This window comes from Salvelinus fontinalis, chromosome 4, assembly GCF_029448725.1.
Source record: "Salvelinus fontinalis isolate EN_2023a chromosome 4, ASM2944872v1, whole genome shotgun sequence".
Lineage (NCBI taxonomy): Eukaryota > Metazoa > Chordata > Actinopteri > Salmoniformes > Salmonidae > Salvelinus > Salvelinus fontinalis.
This window is the reverse complement of record NC_074668.1, coordinates 78,389,772-78,414,495: the sequence shown is the minus strand read 5'-3', so window position 1 is coordinate 78,414,495 and position 24,724 is coordinate 78,389,772. Positions and strand designations below refer to the sequence as shown.

The window sequence follows — 24,724 nt, the reverse complement described above, 5'->3', positions numbered from 1 at the left end:
TTGAGAACAAGTTCTCATCTGCAACTGCGACCTGGCCAAGATAAAGCAAAGCGGTTCGACACATACAACAACACAGAGTTACACATGGAATAAACAAACATACAATCAATAATACAGTGCAAAAATCTATATACAGCATGTGCAAATGAGGTAGGATAAGAGAGGTAAGGCAATAAATAGGCCGTGGTGGCGAAGTAATTACAATATAGCAATTAACACTGGAATGGTAGAATGTGCAGAAGATGAATGTGCAAGTAGAGATACTGGGGTGCAAAGGAACAAGATAAGTAAATAAATACAGTATGGGGATGAGGTAGATTGGATGGCCTATTTACAGATGAGCTATATACTGGTGCAGTGATCTGTGAGCTGCTCTGACAGCTGGTGCTTAAAGCTAGTGAGGGAGGTAAGAGTCTCCAGCTTTAGTGATTTTTGCAGTTCGTTCCAGTCATTGGCAACAGAGAACTGGAAGGAGAGGCGGCCGAAGGAAGAATTGGCTTTGGGGGTGACCAGTGAGATATACCTGCTGGAGCGCGTGCTATGGGTGGGTGCTGCTGTGGTGACCAGTGAGCTGAGATAAGGCGTGGCTTTACCTAGCAGAGACTTGTAGATGACCTGGAGCCAGTGGGTTTGGCGACGAGTATGAAGCGAGGGCCAGCCAACGAGAGCGTACAGATCGCAGTGGTGGGTGGTATATGGGGCTTTGGTGACAAAACGGATGGCACTGTGATAGACTGCATCCAATTTGTTGAGTGGAGTGTTGGAGGCTATTTTGTAAATGACATCGCCGAAGTCATGGATCGGTAGTATAGTCAGTTTTACGAGGGTATGTTTGGCAGCATGAGTGAAGGATGCTTTGTTGCAGAATAGGAAGCCGATTCTAGATTTAATTTTGGATTGGAGATGTTTAATGTTAGTCTGGAAGGAGAGTTTACAGTCTAACCAGACACCTAGGTATTGTAGTTGTCCACATATTCTAAGTCAGAACCGTCCAAAGTAGTGATGCTGGACGGGCGGGCAGGTGCGGGCAGAGATTGGTTGAAATGCATGCATTTAGTTTTACTTGCATTTATGAGAAGTTGGAGGCCACGGAAGGAGAGTTGTATGGCATTGAAGCTCATCGGGAGGTTAGTTAACACAGTGTCCAAAGAAGGGCCAGACGTATACAAAATGGTGTTGTCTGCGTAGAGGTGGATCAAAGAATCACCAGCAGCAAGAGCGACATCATTGATGTATACAGAGAAGAGAGTTGGCCCAAGAATTGAACCCTGTGGCACCTCCACAGAGACTGCCAGAGGTCCGGACAACAGGCCCTCCGATTTGACATACTGAACTCTATCAGAGAAGTAGTTGGTGAACCAGGTGAGGCAATCATTTGAGAAACTAAGGCTGTTGAGTCTGCCAATAAGAATGTTGTGATTGACAGAGTCGAAAGCCTTAGCCAGGTTGATGAATACGGCTGCACAGTATTGTCTCTTATTGATGGCGGTTATGATATTGTTTCGGACCTTGAGCGTGACTGAGGTGCACCCATGACCAGCTCTGAAACCAGATTGCATAGCAGAGAAGGTACGGTGGGATTCAAAATGGTTGGTAATCTGTTAGGTAACTTGGCTTTTGAAGACCTTAGAAAGGCAGGGTAGAATAGATATAGGTCTGTAACAGTTTGGGTCTAGAGTGTCTCCCCCTTTGAAGAGGGGGATGACCGCAGCAGCTTTCCAATCTATGGGAATCTCAGACGATACGAAAGAGAGGTTGAACAGGCTAGTAATAGGAGTTGCAACAATTTCGGCAGAACATTTTAGAAAAGAGGGTCCAGATTGTCTAGCCCGGCTGATTTGTAGGGGTCCAGATTTTGCCGCTCTTTCAGAACATCAGCTATCTGGATTTTGGTGAAGGAGAAGTGGGGGAGGTTTGGGCGAGTTGCTGTGGGGAGCGCAGGGCTGTTGACCGGGGTAGGGGTAGCCAGGTGGAAAGCATGGCCAGCCATAGAAAAATGCTTATTGAAATTCTCAATTATAGTGGATTTATCGGTGGTAACAGTGTTTCCTAGCCTCAGTGCAGTGGGCAACTGGGAGGAGGTGCTCTTATTCTCCATGGACTTTACATTGTCCCAGAACTTTTTTGAGTTTGTGCTGCAGGATGCAAATTTCTGCTTGAAAAAGCTAGCCTTAGCTTTCCTAACTGCCTGTGTATATTTGTTCCTAACTTCCCTGAAAAGTTGCATATCACGGGGGCTGTTCGATGCTAATGCAGAATGCCACAGGATGTTTTTGTGCTGGTCAAAGGCAGTCAGGTCTGGAGAGAACCAAGGGCTATATCTGTTCCTGGTTCTACATTTTTTGAATGGGGCATGCTTATTTAAGATGGTGAGGAAGGCACTTTTAAAGAATAACCAGGCATCCTCTACTGACGGGATGAGGTCAATATCCTTCCAGGGCCAGGTCGATTAGAAAGGCCTGCTCGCTGAAGTGTTTTAGGGAGCGTTTGACAGTGATGAGGGGTGGTCGTTTGACCGCAGACCCATTATGGATGCAGGCAATGAGGCAGTGATCACTGAGATCTTGGTTGAAAACAACAGAGGTGTATTTGGAGGGCAAGTTGGTTAGGATGATATCAATGAGGGTGCCCATGTTTACGGATTTGGGGTTGTACCTGGTGGGTTCATTGATAATTTATGTGAGATTGAGGGCATCAAGCTTAGATTGTAGGATGGCCGGGGTGTTAAGCATGTCACAGTTTAGGTCACCTAGCAGCACGAGCTCTGGGGATAGATGGGGGGAAATCAATTCACATATGGTGTCCAGGGCACAGCTGGGGGAAGAGGGTGGTCTATAGCAAGCGGCAACAGTGAGAGACTTGTTTCTGGAAGGATGGCTTTTTAAAAGTAGAAGCTCGAATTGTTTGGGTACAGACCTGGATAGTAAGACAGAACTCTGCAGGCTATCTCTGCAGTAGATTGCAACACCGCCCCCTTTGGCAGTTCTTGTCGGAAAATGTTATAGTTAGGGATGTAAATTTCATGGTTTTTGGTGGTTTTCCTAAGCCAGGACTCAGACACTGCTAAGACATCTGGGTTGTCAGAGTGTGCTAAAGCAGTGAATAAAGCAAACTTAGGGAGTAGGCTTCTAATGTTAACATGCATGAAACCAGAGCTTTTACGGTTACAGAAGTCAACAAATGAGAGCACCTGGGGAGTAAGAGGGGAGCTCGGCACTGCAGGTCCTGGATTAACCTCTACATCACCAGAGGAACAGAGGAGAAGTAGGATAAGGGTACGGCTAAAGGCTATAAGAATAGAGGCCTGCCCTGCACTGACAGCTGACACACTCCCTCCGTACCCCAGACGGGCCTTAGCTAACTTCATGTCTCAATTTTCAGCTCCCAACCCGTGCAGATGTTAATTTGGATCATCATTAAGGACGGGAGACGAGGAACACAACCACAGTCTTTGATAGCGATCTCACTTCCTCTCTCCCTCCCTTTCTCCCTCCCTCCGTTACACTATTTAGCAGAAACTAGGAAAAAAACATTCTCTATTCTCTATACTCTGTTTATCTTAAAGGTCACAGTCACATTTGCTCTGTTTTACTATAAAAATGGAACTCACCTTTGCTCACCTTCATCTAAGGGAAGGCTGTCTCAATCCTCATCCTGCTTGCCTCTATAATTCAGGCCACAATGCCTCAGCCGACAGTCCAACATCCCTATCCAGCTCTGTTCACTGTCCTGGTGTAGCTTCTTCCACACAGATCTTGTCAAGTTGTACCCATATGAAAAGGTCAGAGAGTAATACAAATTAACGTAATGTTGATGTCCTTTTTTCCTTCCCTAAAGTATCCTTCTGAGTCTTGTGAAACCAGCCAAACAAACAGAGGCCCTTTTTACTGCACATCATTCTTCTCTAATGACAGGTTCAGATTGGTAATGAAGCCTGTGATGATGATGTTCTCTCCTGATCACTGCCATGTGGCCCTGGCTGTAGCTCTACACCGTTGAGTCATGACAGTTCCCTTTTTACACTTTTTATGTTTTAAACACTTTGTGTTTTCATTGTTAGGTATGGAGACAAAACAGGTTCCAGTGCTTTTTCAGTGACGTTAACATGAAATAAGATGGCAGTAGTAGAGTAGAGCACAGTAAATGGTTTGTTTAAAGCTTTCTGTAATTTATCCTGCTCTCCTCTATACTCTTAGAAAAAATATATATCTCAAACCTTAAATGGTTCTTTGGCTGTTCCTATAGGAGAACTCTTTGAAGAACCCCTTTTGAAAAAAGGGTTCCAAAAGGGTTCTTTGGCTGTCCCCATAGGAGAACCCCTTTTGAATCCAGGTAACTCTTTTGGGTTCTATGTAGGACCTTTTCCACAGAGGGTTCTACATGGAACCAAAAATGGTTATCCTATGGGGACAGTCAAAGAACCCCTTGGAACCCTTTTTTCTAAGAGAGTATAAACGTGTCCGTATGCTTCCCAACTGAAACAGTTCATGCATATATTATGATGACATTCTGTGACATTTTTGTTTGTTTTGGCCTTCGGCAAGAGTTTTTTCGGCTGTTTATGCACACGATATTTTTTCTCAAGGCGAGCCGAATCTGTTCCCCTTCATCTGTAATTGGTAAACAGTAGGGATTGTTCAATGAAGTGTTTGTTGTCATTCAACAATAGACGACTAATTTTCATGCACATTTTTTCACTTGAGAAATACTAAACCCAACATACTAGTTAGACGTAAAATTGCGCGACTAAGATCTCCTTGGCAAAAACATCAAAATGAATGACCGTTTTTTTGTTATTGTTGTTATCTTAGATTAGTCTTTCATTTTGAGGAATTCTATACTGGCTACGGCATCTCAAGATGGACTAACTAGTAATATTGGTATTTTTTTCAAATTTTTCAAGTGAAGGTCTTTTCAAGCGAAGGTCGAAGGTATGCGAGCACACTAGTTTGCGAGCACACTAGCCGAGTCCTGCTAGGCGCCCTCCAAACCGAAGCATGAGGAAGCCTTAAGCCAGAGTCCAGAGCTGTGATGAACATGCAGTGGCTCCTTCAGAAAGGAGAACTGATTGAACTGCTGTGAAACAAGCATCAGAAAGTTTAAAAGTGGTCTGAAACTAGGGGAACAGGAAAATACAACTCTATTAGCTGTCTCTGCCTCTGGAATTCATCAGTGCTTGTCAAGACAGCTGCCCTGAGTAGGCATTGAATTAGTTTCAAGTGTCTGTGTGCTAAAGCAAGCAACAGAAATATTACTACTCTCTAATCAAGGACTAGGCTGGCATATTCCCTCTGCTGCCACTGCCTTGGGTTTTTTCATTGCCTGTTCTAGAGAAAGGGAGAGAAAGAGAGAGAGAGGCTGATGGACTTCTGTTCTGCCTCCCCTCTAAGCTTGTCCTGGTAAAAAGTGTATTAACACTGATATCAACACACTGACCTAAAGCTAACAGAAATATGTTTTTCAACTTGATTTAAGACCTTTGATATTGAGGAAAGAGTATCTTCACTGCCATGCTAGTAGTGGCTGTATCCAATTGTGGCGCGTCCTATATGCATGTAACTCAGATGTGGTCATTGTGGGTCGCTATGTGAATACGTTGGCCTTTTACAGAGTGGCTTAAGGAATGTGCCAATGAAGACAAGACCAGCAGTAGGTGAGCAGAGCAGTTGGTACCATCTCCAAGAATCCAAATAAGCTAATTAAGTGTGACCAAAAAGCTTGAATTCTGCAGGCAGAGGGATTAGACTGTTTGATGAGCAGATTTAAAGGTTCGACCAAGGGGAACAATGAGAAACCCTTCTGGCCAAGCATAATATTTCTCAGAACATTTTCTTTAAACCCATGTTTCTGTGACGTGTATTTTCTTTGCACTTCAGACCCAACATCTTCCATCCCTGAGATTAAAGGGCTTTTATCATGTATCCTCTCCTCTCTCATGATTTCTTAACTTTTTTGTAGTAGCTTTTTTCCCCCTCTTCCCTCCTTACTTTGCTCAGAGTGGACTTTAATGGGTTTTAAGAAATGTTACATCTCTGTATGGTTATAGACAAGTGTTAGTACCACTCCACCTAACTTCTCCTCCTTTAAACAATAAATCCCTGAAAGGAAGGCTTCATGCAGGTATGAGAGATAAGAATGATTCCAACTCGGATTGAAACGTTGTCTGTTTTGTGCGTCTGATCAAATCTCCATGGGAGCATAGGAGAGTTGCGGATATTCCTTTTTTCCTTTGATTATAATTAATGGACATTTTTGTAGGGTTTGACACATTTTTCATAAGGAAAAATCTACTCTGAAATTTTGAAGTGGAAATTGCAAACTTCAGAATCATTTTTACACCTCAAATACACTACACGTTTAACATTTCCTGCATTGCAGGAAAGTTCTCTGTAACATGATCATTGGGATCATTCCAGAGTTGTGGACATGTATTCTTTCTTTGATACGTTCTTCTGGCCTGCACCTGATAAATTGGATGTGCATATTTTTCTATTATTTCCATGAATTATAATCCACATAATAATTCACATGTCCTGTTGCTGCAGGATTATTTTCCTGCTGTAACAAACTGGCTCAAATTAAGATCCTACATCTGCAGATAGTTTAAGCTAAATGTCATTATAAAGTATCTAGGCTTGTAGCGACAGTACACATACACTGATTATAAATTAATCCATTGATGTGACAGTGTGCTTTTCCTTCCTTTTTCTTGCTCAGCCAACTTTCACTACTAGTTTCCTATACAGTACACATGATCTGTATTTATTCGTAAACATGAATCCAATGATATGACCATGTTCTTCCCTCTCCCTATGTGCTCTCTATGCTCTCTCTAGACATTCCACACCCCCAGCCTGGGAGACGAGGAGTTTGAGATCCCTCCCATCACCCCTCCTCCAGAGACAGAGTCTGGCCTGGGCCTATCGGATGTGGACTCCCCCTTCCCGGGGCACCCTCTCCAGCACAGGGGACCCTTCACCCCCCAGTTCCCCCCTCAGAGCCTTGAGCTGCCCTCCATCACCATCTCACGCAACCTCATGGACCAGGAGGGGCTCTCCAGCATCAACGGCCTGCCATTGGTGAGTACTAGACTGGACCAACACTTAGGGTTGCGGGGTTTAATAGATACTACGGTTACATGCATAGGAATCAAGTACAGCGTGCTATTAGGTCATGCACCTCTTCAATAATTATAGGGGTAGGGCGGGTATAAGGTGTCAATCTGATGGATTTGTTAATGCACAGAGAAAATAGAGTGCCAAGCACCAACACTTGGGTACAGGATCAAGGTGCTGTCATATAAACATATAAATAAAAAAGGTCAGGAGAGCCCATGTGACCATTACAGTATGATCTGAGTACCAGGAGAATACCCTTACCCTTTATTAGGCCATAGAGTAACCTTCACTGCACTCAGTGCACACCTCCAGTTGTTACTGCATCTGGCACAGCATCTGGCCCGTTTATAAAGCTGGAGGATGGAATAGTATCACAATGCTAGCTAGACAATGGTCGCAGTATGTAAATACTGAATTCTGTTTGGGTTTATAAAGGAAAAACAAAGCCTACCAAAAGAACCCTCTTTGTAATAGGAAAAGATATGAATGGATCATGGGCATGATGGCACAATGTATTTTCCCCCCATAGGGAGTGGTGAAAGTGAGTCCCCAAAAAGTGCCACTGTTTCATGGGTCCGTATACAGTATTATGTGTGTTGGTTCCAGAAACCCTGTTCTGTAGATGCTGATGAATCATTCTGTTCTGTTCTGTCCCCTTCACTGTCACATGATGTGTTTCCATGCCTTTATCTACATGTTGTTATGCTCAGAGCCTGAATGCACTCAGTCAACTGACAGACAGAGCTTTGTTTGAGTTCAGAATCCCAGGTTCTGTATTTGGTTAAATAACACGATGCTACTAGAATTAACCTTTCGGTGAGAGTACTTAGAAAGGGAGTCAATGAATGGATATCCAGTTTAGCCTTCCTGTCCATTGATGTGGATGAGACTGTGGAATGGTTCCGGAACCCGGTAATCACTTTCTTTATGTTGATAGAGTTCTATGTTATAAATTCAAAACATTTTGATAGAAAAAGCATTCTTAAATGCCATTGAGGATGAAATGCATTGAGGAGGAAACGTGGAAATGTCACTCGCTGACACTATTACAGTAATATGGGATTATTATAGGAGGAAAATATGGAAGCAAAAAGCATTATAAACAGAGAGATGATGATATTGATGCTGCGTTTTTTGGGGCTGAACTGCAAAAAAATCATAACATTGAACAAAAATATCATGATAGTTTTAGCCATATTATCCATGTAAAAATGTATTTCAGACCACCCACTTTTAAACCAGACACATATGGTGAATCGCATATGATATTACAGAATATGTATTTACATTCCGATATGGGCAGGCACTATAACATTTTATTGCCTTTTTTCCTCCCTTCCAAGCTGCTGGCATGTAAAATAATTGCAGCTTTTAAAATATCTGTGCTGCATAACCGAGCCCCGGAAGGCTTTTGCCTAAAGAATTTTCATTTCATGGTCAGTTAAGCTTTTTTACATCTGGAGAAGAAACGGAACCTTGACACAATTACGGTCCTGACTGTTCTCACGACTTGGTGGAGGATTAGATTTGATTCTCCAACATTATTCCTCTTTAGCACCATTTGCATGGCTCATGTCTCTGATTGTAAGGAGACTCTATTAAAACTACAGGGAAAGAATGTGAGGTTTCTGCTCCTTTGCCTCGTGGCATTGTCACTGGGAGACTGTTGCACACTGCTCTGCTCCTTTATCACTCAGCAAACATTGGACCACAGACAGAAAGGCAGAAAGGCTTACCGACCGTGAACTCCATTATGTTTTGGATATGGGCTTGATCCCCAAAAGTCCTGAACACAGAGACAATGCAGGGAAATTACATTGATCTATGCCATTGTCTTTGGTTTGAGATTTGAAAAGGGTTGAGGGAAGTAACTATTTTAATTAACTATATAGTGTTTATGAAAGTGTTATTACGTTTTAGGTTCATTTTGTCAGTGGAATGACATTGGGGGACAACATTATGTACACTACACTGTTGTGTATCTCTTATTTGAAACGTCTGCAAGGACATATAAATAAACCATGCAAATAAACCATAGTAAGTACGTTTCCCAACCAGCCACAGTTTTCATATTCCCCAAATAGTTTTCTCTGTTCTCTTAGCTCTGTGGCAGTGGGTAATTCGTAACTGTGATAGCCTCTCGCTACACCACCATGACAGAAAAAAACAAACCAATGGGTGTACAATGTACCTGTACCATTTTCAAATCCCCCTCCATGTAGTTGCTCTGCCAAGTGTTCCACTAATTCCTTTCCCCTAATGCTCCATGTATGTCTAGCAAATTGGCCACAGATGCTATAGTTCTACAAAGAGAAATACATTTCTGTGGGCTGCAGACAGTCAGAAACGGCTGGCAGAAAGCAAGTCATTATTTATTTAATCTGCTCTCCTAACAAGCTTCTGACTGTCATTTGTGTCTCGCAGCATGTGTCCTGCTGATTTGTGATTTGGTCTGTGTCAATAGTGCCAAATACTATTGGAGGTGGAACTGCCAGTATCTATTTATTTAGAGCTCCCTTCATTCTTGCTTTCTTTTTCTCTCTCGTTCTCTCTCTCTCTCTCTCTCTCTCTCTCTCTCTCTCTCTCTCTCTCTCTCTCTCTCTCTCTCTCTCTCTCTCTCTCTCTCTCTCTCTCTCTCTCTCTCTCTCTCTGATGCACTGCACAGGCCTCTGGGTGCTATTTCAGAAAATCTCCCTGTCTTCTCTACTGTATCTTTGCACAGAATTAGACTTTTCCTGTGTTTTCTCCCTTGTAAGAAAGTAAAAGCATGGCTGTCTATAAAAAGGTCCCTTCTATGTGTCATATCTTCATAATTGGGTTAGAAATAGCCCAAATATCCCGCTTGAGTAGAAATGAATATGGAGTAAAATGTATCTTTCTAGGTTTGTTGCCCAAAATTGATGCAGAGATGCATGTTTATTGTATTTACATGAATACATACTGACTATTGGCCAAAGTCTAGTCAGTAGGAATCTAATCTGCATCATTTGCGCTACGTTCACCCTAATGACTTATTACACACAAACATTTAGCCAGCTAGACTAGTACATTCATCCACAGTTGTTTTGCTCTATAGCCAACACCCAGCAATGCTATGCAATTGGGTCTGACCTGGAGATTTGTAGCTGACTGTATGTACAATACAGTTAGTTACACCCTGATATTGTACAGATAGTCTATGAATGTAATCCCCTAGATTCTGACCCGTCACAAACCACTGTGTCTTGAATAAAATGGAAAATATGACCAGTGTTGCAGAAAAAATGTTTTTTTTTACACTCTCTTATCTTCCTTCCAAGCTGAGTAGCACTGACATCAGTTGTACATCAATTTAAGAGAGTGGATTTTTTTGTCATTTTTTTCTTCGTCCTGTTTCTTTTCTCTTTTTACTTTTAGCCAGACAGATGTTGTGACATATTGGGTCAGTCAGAAATGAAAGATATTCATGCAGGCATGCAATACTTGTAATGAAGTCTCAACCTGACCTTCTGTATGATTGATTCTGTAATTTAGTTCTCAGGCAGCCAGCGCTTGAAATGCAATTATATCATGTTGAACAACTTTTAAATACCCACAGTGCACCGGGAAAAATGGGGGAAGGAAGGGTTTTGGGAGGGGGGGCATTAATTGTGGGAGAAGGGGAAGGGGATGTGTAGCCCTTCAAGGTCAAGTAAAATGGGGTTGTGGAAGGGAAGAATTTGTTATTGGGCTGGTGGGTTGGATGGAGAGGGGATAGTCAGTGGACGGACTGTGACTGTGTATATGCACAGCAGTATACTGTGAGGTTTGTTAAAGCCAGAGACAGGAGAGAGGAGTCGAAAAACAATTTATCTTCATGCTATTATAGCCTTTACCAGCATTCTAAATTCCATTTTTCTCATTTGGCTTAAGCACCAAGGTTCTGCGGCCAGGGAGCCAAAAAGGGAGTAAGAAAATAAGATGTACCCGTTTAAAAGCATATGCAGTAAAGGACTATGTGCAGAGGACTGATAAACTATCTTTAATAGGACTGACCTTTCATGCTGGCGAAAGTTACTGGGGGATTCATCCTTATAATTACCATATAGATGATTTTACCCCTCTTCTGCAATGGAACATTTCCAAGAGCCTCTGTCGTTGATTGAATGGAAATTGAACTTGTTAACATTCTTTTCAGACTGTTACGGCTCACACAGTGCCACTGGTAATACATTTCCCACCTCCCCAAATTCTGATTCCAATATCTTCAAGAACAGACCCAAGGCTCTTTTCATTGACATCGCTGCTATTGAGATTTTTATCTATGGTACTTCTGAATGAGTAATATTGCATTTTCAGTCCAGCTGCTGTGTTTATTAGCCAGTGTGTTGTGGAAGGGTCTCGGTTATTGTTAGGTTTTTTATTGCATCTTATACATAGTTGTTGGGATGCTTTGGTGCAGGGGAGAGGATAGGATGTGTAGTCAAAGCCAACAACCTTCTATCAAACAAGCCAATATACTTGTGACAGCTTGACAGGTACACATGACTTACTGTGTATCATTTTGCTGCTGGCTCCTCGAGCTTGAGTTTTTTTTAAAGGCATAGATGTTGAGAGACTCCATCTCAATATTTCCATCACAAGCCTTATTGATTGGAGAGTAGATTGCATAGACTCTGGGTTTACTTGTGTTTGATACACATGTCCATGTACACACACACACACGCTAGTTGGATGGAGCCTGATAGGGGAGAGAAGAGAAGGGGTTGGCTTGTCACATCTGGCCACTGTGCATTCGAGATAAGGACTTATTTACAGATTTATGATGACTATCAAGCTATCTTCTTAGATGTCTGCTGTGACTGCAGACAATATCTGCGTTCCAAAGGCACCCTATTCCCTACATAGTCCACTTTGGGCAGTGGATAAAAGTATACACTATATAAAGAATAGGGTGCCATTTGGGATGCAGACAATATTCCAATTAAAATGCAAATGAGAGGACAGAAGGACATAAATTAACAGACTTGTTGCAGATTCACACATTACAATCACAGCCACTGTAGCTGGAAATGATGTATATCCTTTCTCAGGGACTAGTATTATCCAGGGGTGTTTGATAGCATTGTTAACATAGATGTGTTAACATTAGGCCTAAGCTAGGGTATGTTCGTCTACTCTATAATCATGCACTCCTCTTCGGAGGACAACAGTAACTTTGTTTGTACAGCTTTTTTGTTACATACAGCATATATGTTACACACATTTTACATACATGGTACTTTTTTAACACTGTAGTTACATAGCAAATATATATATTTTTCATATAGATTACATGAATCACTCACTCTTTTAGGTAAATAGTTGTGGGCTGTAAAGAGCCGTAGATGTATTTGTAGCCACCAGTCCAGTTTATAATATTATACCTGTAACGGTTTCTCTCCTCCTCTTCGTCTGAAGAGGAGGAGTAGGGATCAGACCAAAATGCAGCGGGTTTTGAAAACATAATGATTTATTAAACGACGACGACGACGCACACGAAAAAACACTTCGAATGATTACAAAATAACAAAACGAACGTAGACAGACCTGAACTAGAGAACTTACATATAACACGAAGAACGCACAAACAGGTACAGACTACAAACAAAACGCTACAGTCCCGTGTGGTACGAACATACATACAGACACGGAAGACAACCACCCACAAACAAACAGTGAAACCAGCCTACCTTAATATGGTTCTCAATCAGAGGAAACGTCAAACACCTGCCTCTAATTGAGAACCATATCAGGCAACACATTAAACCCAACATAGAAACACAACACATAGAATGCCCACCCCAACTCACGCCCTGACCAACTAAACACATACAAAACAACAGAAAACAGGTCAGGAACGTGACAATACCACTATAGTCTGTATAGCAGGCTGGGTTATGTGATATTATTGTAACACTAGTGTAAGCTATTTCACCACAAACCCATTCACAAAAAGGCCAGCTATCACTAAAGCCAGCAAACACAAGATACATTTTGAAAGGCAAACGATCTTTGAGTAGGGCAGGGCCATAGCTGTTATGAAGAAAACTCAACATTTGACACAAATGGCAGGATGTGTCATTGCTCTAAGTGATATTGCATCATTGTGATATTGTGTTGAAGTGTTGAAATGTTGTTACACAGATGGTCATGGCTAAAGAGCTCAGTGTGTTTCATCTGTGATGCTCTCAATGAGCAGAGAGTCACTCTGAGAGCACTCACTTACTGTAGCTCACTACTGGAGGTGACAATGAGACTTACACATCAAGTGGAACAGTTTCAAACTGAAGATATGTAAATCAACATTACATCGCTATCCCATTGCTCAAGTTTATTTCACCATTTATTCAAAGAGAGAATTGAATGGTTGGCATGTTTTATTTCACTATTTATTCAAAGAGAGAATTGAATGGTTGGCATGTTTTATTTCACTATTTATTCAAAGAGAGAATTGAATGGTTTGCATGTTTGCATGTTTGCATCATTAAATTGTATTCTATTCCGTCTCTGGCGGAGTATTTCTATGTAAATATTGAATACATTTCTGCCTTGTAGACTGTTTTGTGATAGGTAGTAGACATGGCATATGAGAAAGATGGGAGACAAATGGATTGTAAATTCAATGTTTCTGTTCTGAGAAGGTGTTTGAATATTGTTTTGAAGACAGGGTTCGTAAGATTCTCTCAATAAGGCAAGGTGTGTGGATATATGATGTGTTGATGTTGGGAGAGATGGAGTTTGTGCTGCTGCTGAATACCAGATGGATGTTACTCAGGGAGAACACACGAACACACACACACCTCCCAAACAAATCACATTTTTGTTGTGTTCGGTTATTTTTCACTATTCCCTGTCAACTCTGCTGCACCACTGATCATTCTCCCCTCTGAGAGAATGGCAGGCCATGTAATTCCATCCTCAGTGCAATCAATGCAAACATCTACCTCTTCCTCTCTCTTTACTCAAAGAGCTTTTGAAAACCATAATGTTTTATCTGGAAAATATATTAGAAAATATGAAGATGGTATGATATACCCACAACGGTATAAAGAGGAAGAAAAATGCCCATGACATGCCAATCGTATCCCTTCAGCCAGTTGATTTATAGAGTTGATTATATAGAGATATTTTTTCACTCTTTAGCAGTTAAAGTATGATCTATGAAACCTGCCAGCAGATAGCATTTAATCTCTAAACATACTGGAGGAGGTATCATTTTGTGCCCCCATCTGCCAGCCAGGGGAAATGTATAACCTTCAAAATGTCAGACTTCACAGAAATGTATAGCATTTTTATTTGTTGCATGGGCATTAAATCCAAAATGTCTTCGAGGTAGTCATTGTGCATACAAATGTTTTTGTCCTGGCATTTGAGGTTATGTAGCCTAACCATCTCAAGGGTACTAACTCAGTCCATTATACACCAGGGTCTGAGCAGTCAAAGCTGTGCCACAGACAATAGAGTGTTGTGAACCGTATCAATTGAGCTGTGAAGCCATCTATTAATGGCAGATCAAACTGGCGACTCAGGTTTCAAGATAATTCATCATAGTTGATAATGGGAGAAGTTAAAGACCCAGGACCATGTGTTATGTTATGTGATGCATTGTGCCCATGTGACAGTCTGGAAGAATGTGATGACCAGATTATTTTACTGCTATGCTCTGGTCCAATATCTGTTTGTGCTGTATAGCCAAGTCCTACTTGGTTGTGATGCCAAACAAATGGCTATATAGCACAAACAGATCTGGGACCAGGCTACAGATACAGTACAGTCTCTTACAAGATGCTGCCATATTTACTGACTTTTCCCTCTCTTTCTCCTCTGATTCAGAACATGCAGGGCCACCTCCGCCAGTACCCCCCTAACCCCGCCATGGTCATGAGATCCATCATCAGCATGAACAACCCCAATGGTATGATGTCCCGGAACCAGCTGACCACCATCAACCAGTCTCAGCTCAGTGCCCAGCTGGGCCTGAACATGACAGGACCCAAAATCCCCCATACTTCGCCCTCACCACCAACCAGCAAGTCGGCCACGCCCTCACCCTCCAGCTCTATCAACGAGGACGACCAAGACCAGGACAATAGGGTGAGTGAGGAAAACTCTATGAAACTGCCTTATATAAAAACACATTTTAAAGAAGGCTGCACTAAGACTGTGCTCACTTTATGTGAAATAGACCTGATTGAATATCATAGTGACTGCTTGATATTCATATACTGTGGCAAAGAAGGGGGTCGAGTGATAAATGGCAGATATGTGAGAGCAGAACTAATAAATGGGCTCTGCCCGATCACTAAAATGGCCACCCCGATCAGAACTACAGATCACAAAATGGCCGACTGCCAAAACTACAAGTCCCAGAAGCAAGGGGAACCCACAGAAGGTGGAGCCGACACACAGATAAAGGGTCAAGGAAAACCAGGAAGAGGAAGTGAGGGCTGGAAGGATCTGTGAACCATAGAGAAAGAGACAATAGATATTGGCTGGATTTACTGTGTATGAGCTGGACTGTTTTGGACTTACCTGTTGGCGTTTGGACCTGGACCTACTGAGAACCCGATTCGTGTACCGAACCCTGCTATCCTTGACCTTGCCTACGACCTGGGTGGACCAGGACGGAGAGACAAACACACAGGTACTGTCCTGTTCGAAAGAACTCTCATTCTGGGGTAATTTGGTGACAGTTTCCCACTTAATTTGTGACAAATGCTCATAACCTTGAAGAGGTTTGCCACACGTGGTGGAGAATGTGGGCATATGGACTAACCATTCCGCTGGTTAGGTAAAAATAAAAAAAATAAAGAAAAAATAAATAAAAATCAGTTAGCACTCCAAAGGGGAGTCAGGTTTTTTTTTTGTGGCTTTGTTTGGTTAGGACAGTTTCTCAGGAAAATGAGTATGGAGGGAGCCATACAAGCCCTGTTACAAGCGGCGGCCACCCAACAAGAGGCAACTAGAGCTCAACAAATAGCTCATCAGGATGCAATGCGAATGTACCAGGACACGTTACAGGTCCAGCACCGCACCAACCAGCTGCTCAGAGAAGAGCAAGAGAGAAACACCCAGGAGTTAAGAGAAGGCCTAAAGGGGCTAGCGGACCAAATTGGGGCTCAATTACCAGCTGCAAATACCCAGAGGCGGGCCAATCATTTTCTTCAAAAAATGACAGCACAGGATGATGTGGAAGCATATCTTACCACCTTTGAAAGGACTGCAGAGAGGGAGAAGTGGCCGAAAGAAGAATGGGCAGGGCTTCTGGCACCATACCTGGCAGGGGACGCTCAAAAAGCGTATTTCGACCTGGAGTTGACAGATGCACAGGATTACGATAAACTAAAGGGAGAGATTCTGGCAAGACTGGGAGTGACCGATACCGTGAGGGCACACCGCTTTCACCAGTGGTCCTACCGATCTGGACAACCGCCCCGAACACAGATGTTCGACTTGATTCACCTGGCACGGAAATGGTTACGACCGGAGACCCGTTCCTCCGCCGAGATTGTCGAGACCATCGTACTCAACCAGTTTCAGCGAGGTCTACCCCAAGAAGTGCGACGATGGGTTGGCCAGAACGAGGTACTTTCCGCCGACCATCTCGTGGGCCTAGTTGAACGGTATTGTACGGCAGGAACAGCTGAGCAGGCACAAGAGGAAAGATTCCCATTCCCCAGGCCTGGGCGAACCAGCGGACAGGGTAAGACTGTCCCAACAGCTGGAGTGATCGAGGAGTCACATAGTGAGTGGTCTAGCCCAATTGTGATGGTCTCCAAGCCCGATGGGTCTTTGCGGTTCTGTAACGACTTTCGGAAGGTAAATGAAATCTCCAAGTTTGATGCCTACCCCATGCCCCGAGTAGACGAACTACTGGAGAAAGTTGGTAAAGCTCGGTACATTACGACCCTGGACCTGACAAAAGGGTACTGGCAAATTCCTCTGACCCCCAGGGCCAAAGAAAAGACAGCCTTTGCAACCCCTGACGGTTTGTTTCAATACACCGTCATGCCATTCGGCTTACACGGGGCCCCAGCCACCTTTCAACGACTCATGAACAAGGTCCTAAAACCGCACCAGGCATACGCCGCAGCTTATTTAGATGACGTGGGAATCTACAGCCCTGATTGGGAATCCCACTTACCCCGGGTACAGGCGGTGTTAGACGCCCTTAGAAAGGCAGGGCTCACGGCGAACCCTGCCAAGTGTTATGTGGGGTTAGGGGAAACAGAGTATCTGGGATACACCGTGGGAAGAGGGTTAATCAAACCCCAACAGAAGAAGGTGGAGGCAATTAGAGAATGGCCGAAACCAGTAAATAAGAAGCAAGTTCGAGCGTTCCTAGGGCTGACTGGTTACTACCGGAAGTTCATCCCAAGTTATGCCACAGTGGCCGCCCCACTCACCGACATGACTAGAGCCAGAGGGCCAAACATGGTCAAATGGGATGAAAGGGCCACCAAAGCATTTAGGACATTACAGGAGGCTCTCTGCTGTAATCCAGTGCTGGTGGTACCAGACTTTGAGAAAGAGTTTGTGGTTCAGACGGATGCCTCAGAGGTCGGCTTGGGAGCAGTGCTATCCCAAGAGGTAGAAGGGGTGGAACACCCCATCCTGTTTTTAAGCAGGAAGCTGGAACCACGGGAAACCAACTACGCGGTCGTTGAGAAAGAGGCGCTGGCAGTAAAGTGGGCTCTAGAAAGCCTGAAATACTACCTGCTGGGGCGCCACTTCACCCTCATCAGTAACCATGCCCCACTCACCTGGATGCATAGGGCTAAAGAGAAGAACGCTCGGGTGATGCGGTGGTTTTTGAGTCTCCAACCGTTTCACTTTGACTTGAAACACAAAGCAGGGAAGGAAATGGGAAATGTGGATGGGTTATCCCGCATGCACGCATATTTTGCTGCGGTAGCCCGACCTAGGGGGTCGGATCTAGGGGGGGAGATATGTGGCAAAGAAGGGGGTCGAGTGATAAATGGCAGATATGTGAGAGCAGAACTAATAAATGGGCTCTGCCCGATCACTAAAATGGCCACCCCGATCAGAACTACAGATCACAAAATGGCCGACTGCCAAAACTACAAGTCCCAGAAGCAAGGGGAACCCACAGAAGGTGGAGCCGACACACAGATAAAGGGTCAAGGAAAACCAGGAAGAGGAAGTGAGGGCTGGAAGGATCTGTGAACCATAGAGAAAGAGACAATAGATATTGGCTGGATTTACTGTGTATGAGCTGGACTGTTTTGGACTTACCTGTTGGCGTTTGGACCTGGACCTACTGAGAACCCGATTCGTGTACCGAACCCTGCTATCCTTGACCTTGCCTACGACCTGGGTGGACCAGGACGGAGAGACAAACACACAGGTACTGTCCTGTTCGAAAGAACTCTCATTCTGGGGTAATTTGGTGACAGTTTCCCACTTAATTTGTGACAAATGCTCATAACCTTGAAGAGGTTTGCCACAATACATTTGTTGAGGGTGGTTGTGTTAGTAAAGTGTCACATGCACATTTGGGCTCCTGAGTGGCACAGCATCTCAGTGCAAGCGGCGTCACTGCAGTCCCTGGTTTGAATCCAGGCTGCATCACATCCGGCCCGTGATTGGGAGTCCCATAGGGCGGCACACAATTGGCCCAGCGTCGTCCAGGTTTGGCCTGGGTTGGCCGTCATTGTAAATAAGAATTTGTTCTTATCTGACTTGCCTAGTTTAACAAAATAAAATTCATTTGGCACTACAACAAGTCACCATTGAATTACATTCATCTGTCTAAACCAGATCACTCTTCTTGTAACAGGTAATGGCAGGAGAGAAGCGCCCAGCACCAGATGCTGGGAAGAAGCCCAAGACCCCCAAGAAGAAGAAGAAGAAGGACCCCAACGAGCCCCAGAAGCCAGTTTCAGCCTACGCCCTGTTCTTCAGAGATACACAGGCTGCCATTAAGGGTCAAAACCCCAACGCCACCTTCGGAGAGGTTTCCAAGATAGTGGCCTCCATGTGGGATGGCTTGGGAGAGGAACAGAAGCAGGTAAACCATCACTATCTGTCAGAACAGTCCTACACTATGACGTTTACACCACTGGGTCTGCATTCACAAAGGCTGTGTTTACACAGGCAGCCCAATTCTGATCTTTTTTTCTCACTAATTGGTCTTTTGACCAATCTGAAAAAGATCTGATGTGAAAAGATCTGATGTGATTAGTCAAAAGACCAATTAGTGGAAGAAAAAACGAATCTGAATCGGGATGCCTGTGTAAACGCAGCCATAGCATCTCAGACTAGGAGTGTTGATATAGAATCAGTTTAGCCTTTTAGATCACACTGAATACGATTATATATGAACAGGACAGGGGAGACTTACCAGATCCTGAATGAGCACTTCTACTCTGAGATGCTTTGTGAATACGGGCCCTTGACTTTTATATCTTATTGAGAAGCAAATGCATGATGATCGGTAATTAGCAGTAATTCCTCTAAGGGGATGCATGAAGTCAGATTGTATCATTTCTCAATTTGTGGAGAGCTACAGAAATAAATCGATGAATATAGACATCAAAAGTAGAAGGCTTTTTAGTCAGTTATATTGTGCTGCCTATGCCTGCATTTAGATGTTGTATCTCTTTACAGAGTGATCCTTTGTTTGTCACCTGTCGTTCACTCCTGTCGGTCTTGTCATAACAGGGCTATAAAAGCAAAACAGAGGCTGCTAAAAAGGAATATTTAAAAGCCCTCGCTGCCTACCGCGCCAGCCTGGTTTCAAAGGTGAGACACTGCTTTCACTTTTCAGCCAACAGAAGTGTGAACTGCTGGGAAGAAGCCCAAGAACCCTACTTTTATTTCTGATTTTCTGACTGTTATATTTTTGATTTGACTTGATTATTATTGATATTGATGTTTGTACTGCATTGTTGAGGAGCGCTGCATTTCACTGTACCGTTTAAACATGCAGTATCCTGTGCATGTGACAAATAAACATTGATTTGATTTGAATTTCATTATGACAAGTAGTAAACTTACAGTTGAAGTCGGAAGTTTACATACACTTAGGTTGGAGTCATTAAAACTCATTTTTCAACCACTCCACAAATTTCTTGTTAAAAAACTATAGTTTTGGCAAGTCGGTTAGGACATCTACTTTGTGCATGACACAAGTAATTTTCCGACAATTGTTTACAGACAGATTATTTCACTTATAATTCACTGTATCACAATTCCAGTGGGTCAGACGTTTACATACACTAAGTTGACTATGCCTTTAAACAGCTTGGAAAATTCCAGAAAATTATGTCATGGCTTTAGAAGCTTCTGATAGGCTAATTGACATAATTTGAGTCAATTGGATGTGTACCTGTGGATGTATTTCAAGGCATACCTTCAAACTCAGCGCCTCTTTGCTTGACATCATGGGAAGATCAAAAGAAATCAGCCAAGACCTCAGAAAACAACTTGTAGACCTCCACAAGTCTGGTTCATCCTTGGGAGCAATTTCCAAATGCCTGAAGGTACGACATTCATCTGTACAAACAATAGTACGCAAGTATGAACACCATGGGACCAGGCAGCCATCATACCACTCAGGAAGGACACGGGTTCTGTCTCCTAGAGATGAACGTACTTTGGTGCGAAAAGTGCAAATCGATCCCAGAACAACAGCAAAGGACCTTGTGAAGATGCTGTAGGAAACAGGTACAAAAGTATCTATATCCACAGTAAAGCGAGGCTTATATCGACAAAACCTGAAAGGCCTCTCAGCAAAAAAGAAGCCTTTGCTCAAAAAAAACAGCATTAAAAAGACAGACTACGGTTTACAACTGCACATGGGGACAAAGATCGTACTTTTTGGAGAAATGTCCTCTGGTCTGATGAAATAAAAAAATAGAACTGTTTGGCCACAATGACCATTGTTATGTTTGGAGGAAAAAGGGGGATGCTTGCAAGGTGAAGAACACCATCCCAACCGTGAAGCACGGGGTGGCAGCATCATGTTTTGGGGGTGCTTTGCTGCAGGAGGGACTGGTGCACTTCACAAAATAGAAGGCATCATGAGGAATGAAAATTATTTCAAGACATCAGTCAGGAGGTTAAAGCTTGGTCGCAAATGGGTCTTCCAAATGGACAATGACCCCAAGCATACTTCCAAAGCTGTGGCAAAAAAGCCCTGACCTCAATCCTATAGAAAATGTTTGGGCAGAACTGAAAAAGCATGTGCGAGCAAGGAGGACTACAAACTTGACTCAGTTAAACCAGCTCTGTCAGGAGGAATGGGTCAAAATTCATTGTGGGAAGCTTGTGGAAGGCTACCCGAAACGTTTGACCCAAGTTAAACAACTTAAAGGCAATGCTACCAAATACTAATTGAGTGTATGTAAACTTCTGACCCACTGGGAATGTCATGAAAGAAATAAAAGCTGAAATAAATCATTCTCTCTACTATTATTCTGACATTTGACATTCTTAAAATAAAGTGGTGATCCTAACTGACCTAAAACAGGGATTTTTTACACGGATTAAATGTCAGGGATTGTGAAAACTGAGTTTAAATGTATTGGGCTAAGGTGTATGTAAACTTCCGACTTCAACTGTAGATATTCAAATGTTCCTGCACGAGCTGCATCAACATCCTGAATCTTTTCAAGATTACAATCTCGGAAAAGTAAGAGGCTTTATAGCTTTACGTTGTTACCTCAGGCTATTGTCTAAATAAACATATTTGTTTAGTGAATAAGTCTAGTGTCCTTACCTAGTCTGTATCTAACATGCTGTTGTTTCACTTCCAGGCTGCCCAGGAATCAGCAGAGGCTCAGACCATCCGTTCAGTCCAGCAGACCCTGGCCTCCACCAGCCTGTCCCCAGGTCTGATGCTGCCTTCGCCACTCTCCCAGCACCCGTCCATGTCCTCCATGTCCTCCATGGCCCAGGCTCTCCAGAACGGCATGCCACGGGCCATCGCCCCCAAGCCGCTGCAGATGAGGCTGGGGGGCAACCAGATTGTGACCTCGGTGACGGTGCAGCACCAGAACATGCCCAATGGTGTGCCATCCCAGCTGCTGAACCAGATGGGTGGAGGTGGTGGAGGAGGGGCCATGGTGGCCGGAGCCCAGCCCACGGCCGTGTCCCAGATGAGCCCGCCCATGCAGGGTGGCGTGGGGGGGCACATGCAGCAGCTGCAGCAGCAGCAGATGCAGCAACACCTGCAGCACCACCAGATGCAGCAGCAGCAGATGCACCACCAGCAGATCCAGCAGCAGATGCAGCATCAGCATTTCCAGCACCACCTCCAGCAGCAGCTGCAGCAACACAACATGCAGCAACAACAGCAGCAGCAGCAGCAGCAGCAGCAGCAGCAGCAGCAGCAGCAGCAGCAGCAGAGGCATGACATGCAGCAACAGCAACTGCAACTCCACCAGATGCAAATGCAGCAGCTCCAACAGCAGCAGATGCAGCAGCATCTCCAACAACAGCAGCAACAGCACCAGTCCCAGTGTTCCCCACCACAGCACTCACCCAGCACGCCTCAATCAGTGGGGGGCTCCGCCTCCATGGGCAGTCCCCAACCCGCCCCCCAGCAGCCACACCCCTCCCAGATCCAGGCCCACGCCCAGGTTCTGTCCCAGGTCTCCATCTACTGAGCCAAATGAATGGAAGATATCTATCTTATCTCAAAGAAGAGGAATAGAAAAAAAAGCATATTTTCCACATTGCTTTTCTAAGTTACACTTAAGAAGTGTGTAAGAATTAGAATGTTTTACAAAGAACTTGTCCATTGTTATAGACGGATATGAATACCTACGTAGACATGTAAAGGGGCAGATACCTTAGCTGGATTTTGTCTATAAAATAGGCTGCGCTATGAGGAAAAGTTGGTAGGCAAATGCCCATTGATTGTTTATTGTTTGTTTGTTTGTCTTTCTCCGCTCAATAGTCAATTCAAAACTGATTTTGGGCACATTTGTGAAAAGACTGGTATACCTGACTCACACAGGGGAAGGAATGCCCTGTTTTTATTTAACGATAGAGCTTTATTTATGAGGTCAAAGTTGTCAGTTCAGCCCAACTACTGGACACAATGAATGGATTTCAACAGGCATTTTTTGCAGCTCTAACCTCTCCCAGAGAAGAACACCTGAACTGAATGACTTACAGGTACAATACTGGAGACCAGTAATCCACACATTAAACTTGTTTCCACACTGGCCAGTATATTATGAGACTTTCTACCTTTTTCCCATTTTTCTCTTGCCCTACATTCCTGCAGATGTAACTGTTTAACAAATTGTCTAAAGGAAACTCTCCATAAACCATCATGCATTTCAGGCCAATGTGATATCTAAGTGCATTCATCCTATGGCATGACGGCAAGAGACAATATCTTAAGGAAAAAGGGAACTGAAAAATGTCTTGGGGATTGTGGGGGTTGCTGGATGGAGGAATGGAGGAATGGACAGACTGAGAGACATAAACTGCCATAAGATCATTTATGTCATCATATGTCATCAAACTGTAAATGTAACCTACTGTAAGTGTTTTGTAGAGTTGGGGACCTCCTCTTTCCACTAAAATACCCATTTGTTCAAAAAGTGTGTGTAAAACTGGCGCTCCAAAAAAATCCTCCTTTTATGTATTTGTTTTTACCTCAGATGTTTAACAATTAAATTATGTTTTTTTTTTGTGTGATAAAGGGGATATTTTATGGTAAATGAAAAATTCCACGATCAAGGTTGATGGTTTCATGATTGATTGATGTATTTTTACACTACGTACTCCTTGATACTACAAAACTTATCAAAAGTAAGAAGAAGTAGCAGAGACACTTTGTTGCACTGTCAGAGCCAATTGAAAAGGCAATGGGGGTATTTTCTTGCCAGATGAAGTGATATATCCATGATGAAAAGAGAAGCGTTGTACATTTTTCATATCACCTGTTGTAAAGTTTTAATATGTGAGGCTGTAATTAAAACATTGGTAAAATGACCTGTATGATTACTATATCACGTAGTGCATTTCTGCTCTTTTATACTTTTTTATGAGTTATAATAGCAGCAATTAATTTGTTTGTATTTTGCTTACAGATAAAAATCCAACTGATTTTTGAAAACTGTCCATAGAATAAATACATTTCAGTATGAATATTCTACTTGTTTTTGAGCTCTTAATAGGACATTTAATTTAACATTTGAGCTTAAATGAAAACATAACCAGAGACATTCCATCAATTATACGATACTAGCCATAATTTTGTATGACGTCTCCTTATTGTTAGCTATTGAAAAATTAAATTAAAGAGAAAAAATATATTTATGTATATAATTATTTCAAGATAATAATAAAAAAAGAGATTTGTATGCTTTGTATGGAGTAAATAAGACATATAATATAATAATAATAATAATAATAATAACAACGATGCAGGGATATAAAACCTACTTCTCCTGTTGCCATTATTATAGTGTGTATATGTTTCTCTGTGATTTCAACATGGAGTACCAACCATTGTAACTGTGTCAAACAAACAGTGTTGAGACTGGAAAGAGTCAGCATGTAACTGGTGCTTGTCTCAATAACAGTCCTCATTCTCACTGACAAATGTTTTGGATTCTGACTCT

The 24,724-nt window shown here is 43.0% G+C and overlaps 1 protein-coding gene across 1 annotated transcript in view; it reads left to right on the top strand.

Annotated features, from left to right (window-relative positions):
• Positions 1-24,248, top strand: part of LOC129854469 (TOX high mobility group box family member 3-like) — a 68,615-nt gene extending 44,367 nt beyond the window's left edge. Inside the window, exons 3-7 of the mRNA XM_055921538.1 lie at positions 6,837-7,079; positions 14,952-15,212; positions 18,919-19,149; positions 19,803-19,883; positions 21,899-24,248. Of these exons, the coding sequence (XP_055777513.1) occupies positions 6,837-7,079; positions 14,952-15,212; positions 18,919-19,149; positions 19,803-19,883; positions 21,899-22,750 (1,668 nt within the window). The 3' untranslated portion in view covers positions 22,751-24,248. The remainder of the gene's footprint in view (positions 1-6,836; positions 7,080-14,951; positions 15,213-18,918; positions 19,150-19,802; positions 19,884-21,898) is intronic.
• Positions 24,249-24,724: the final 476 nt, after the last annotated feature.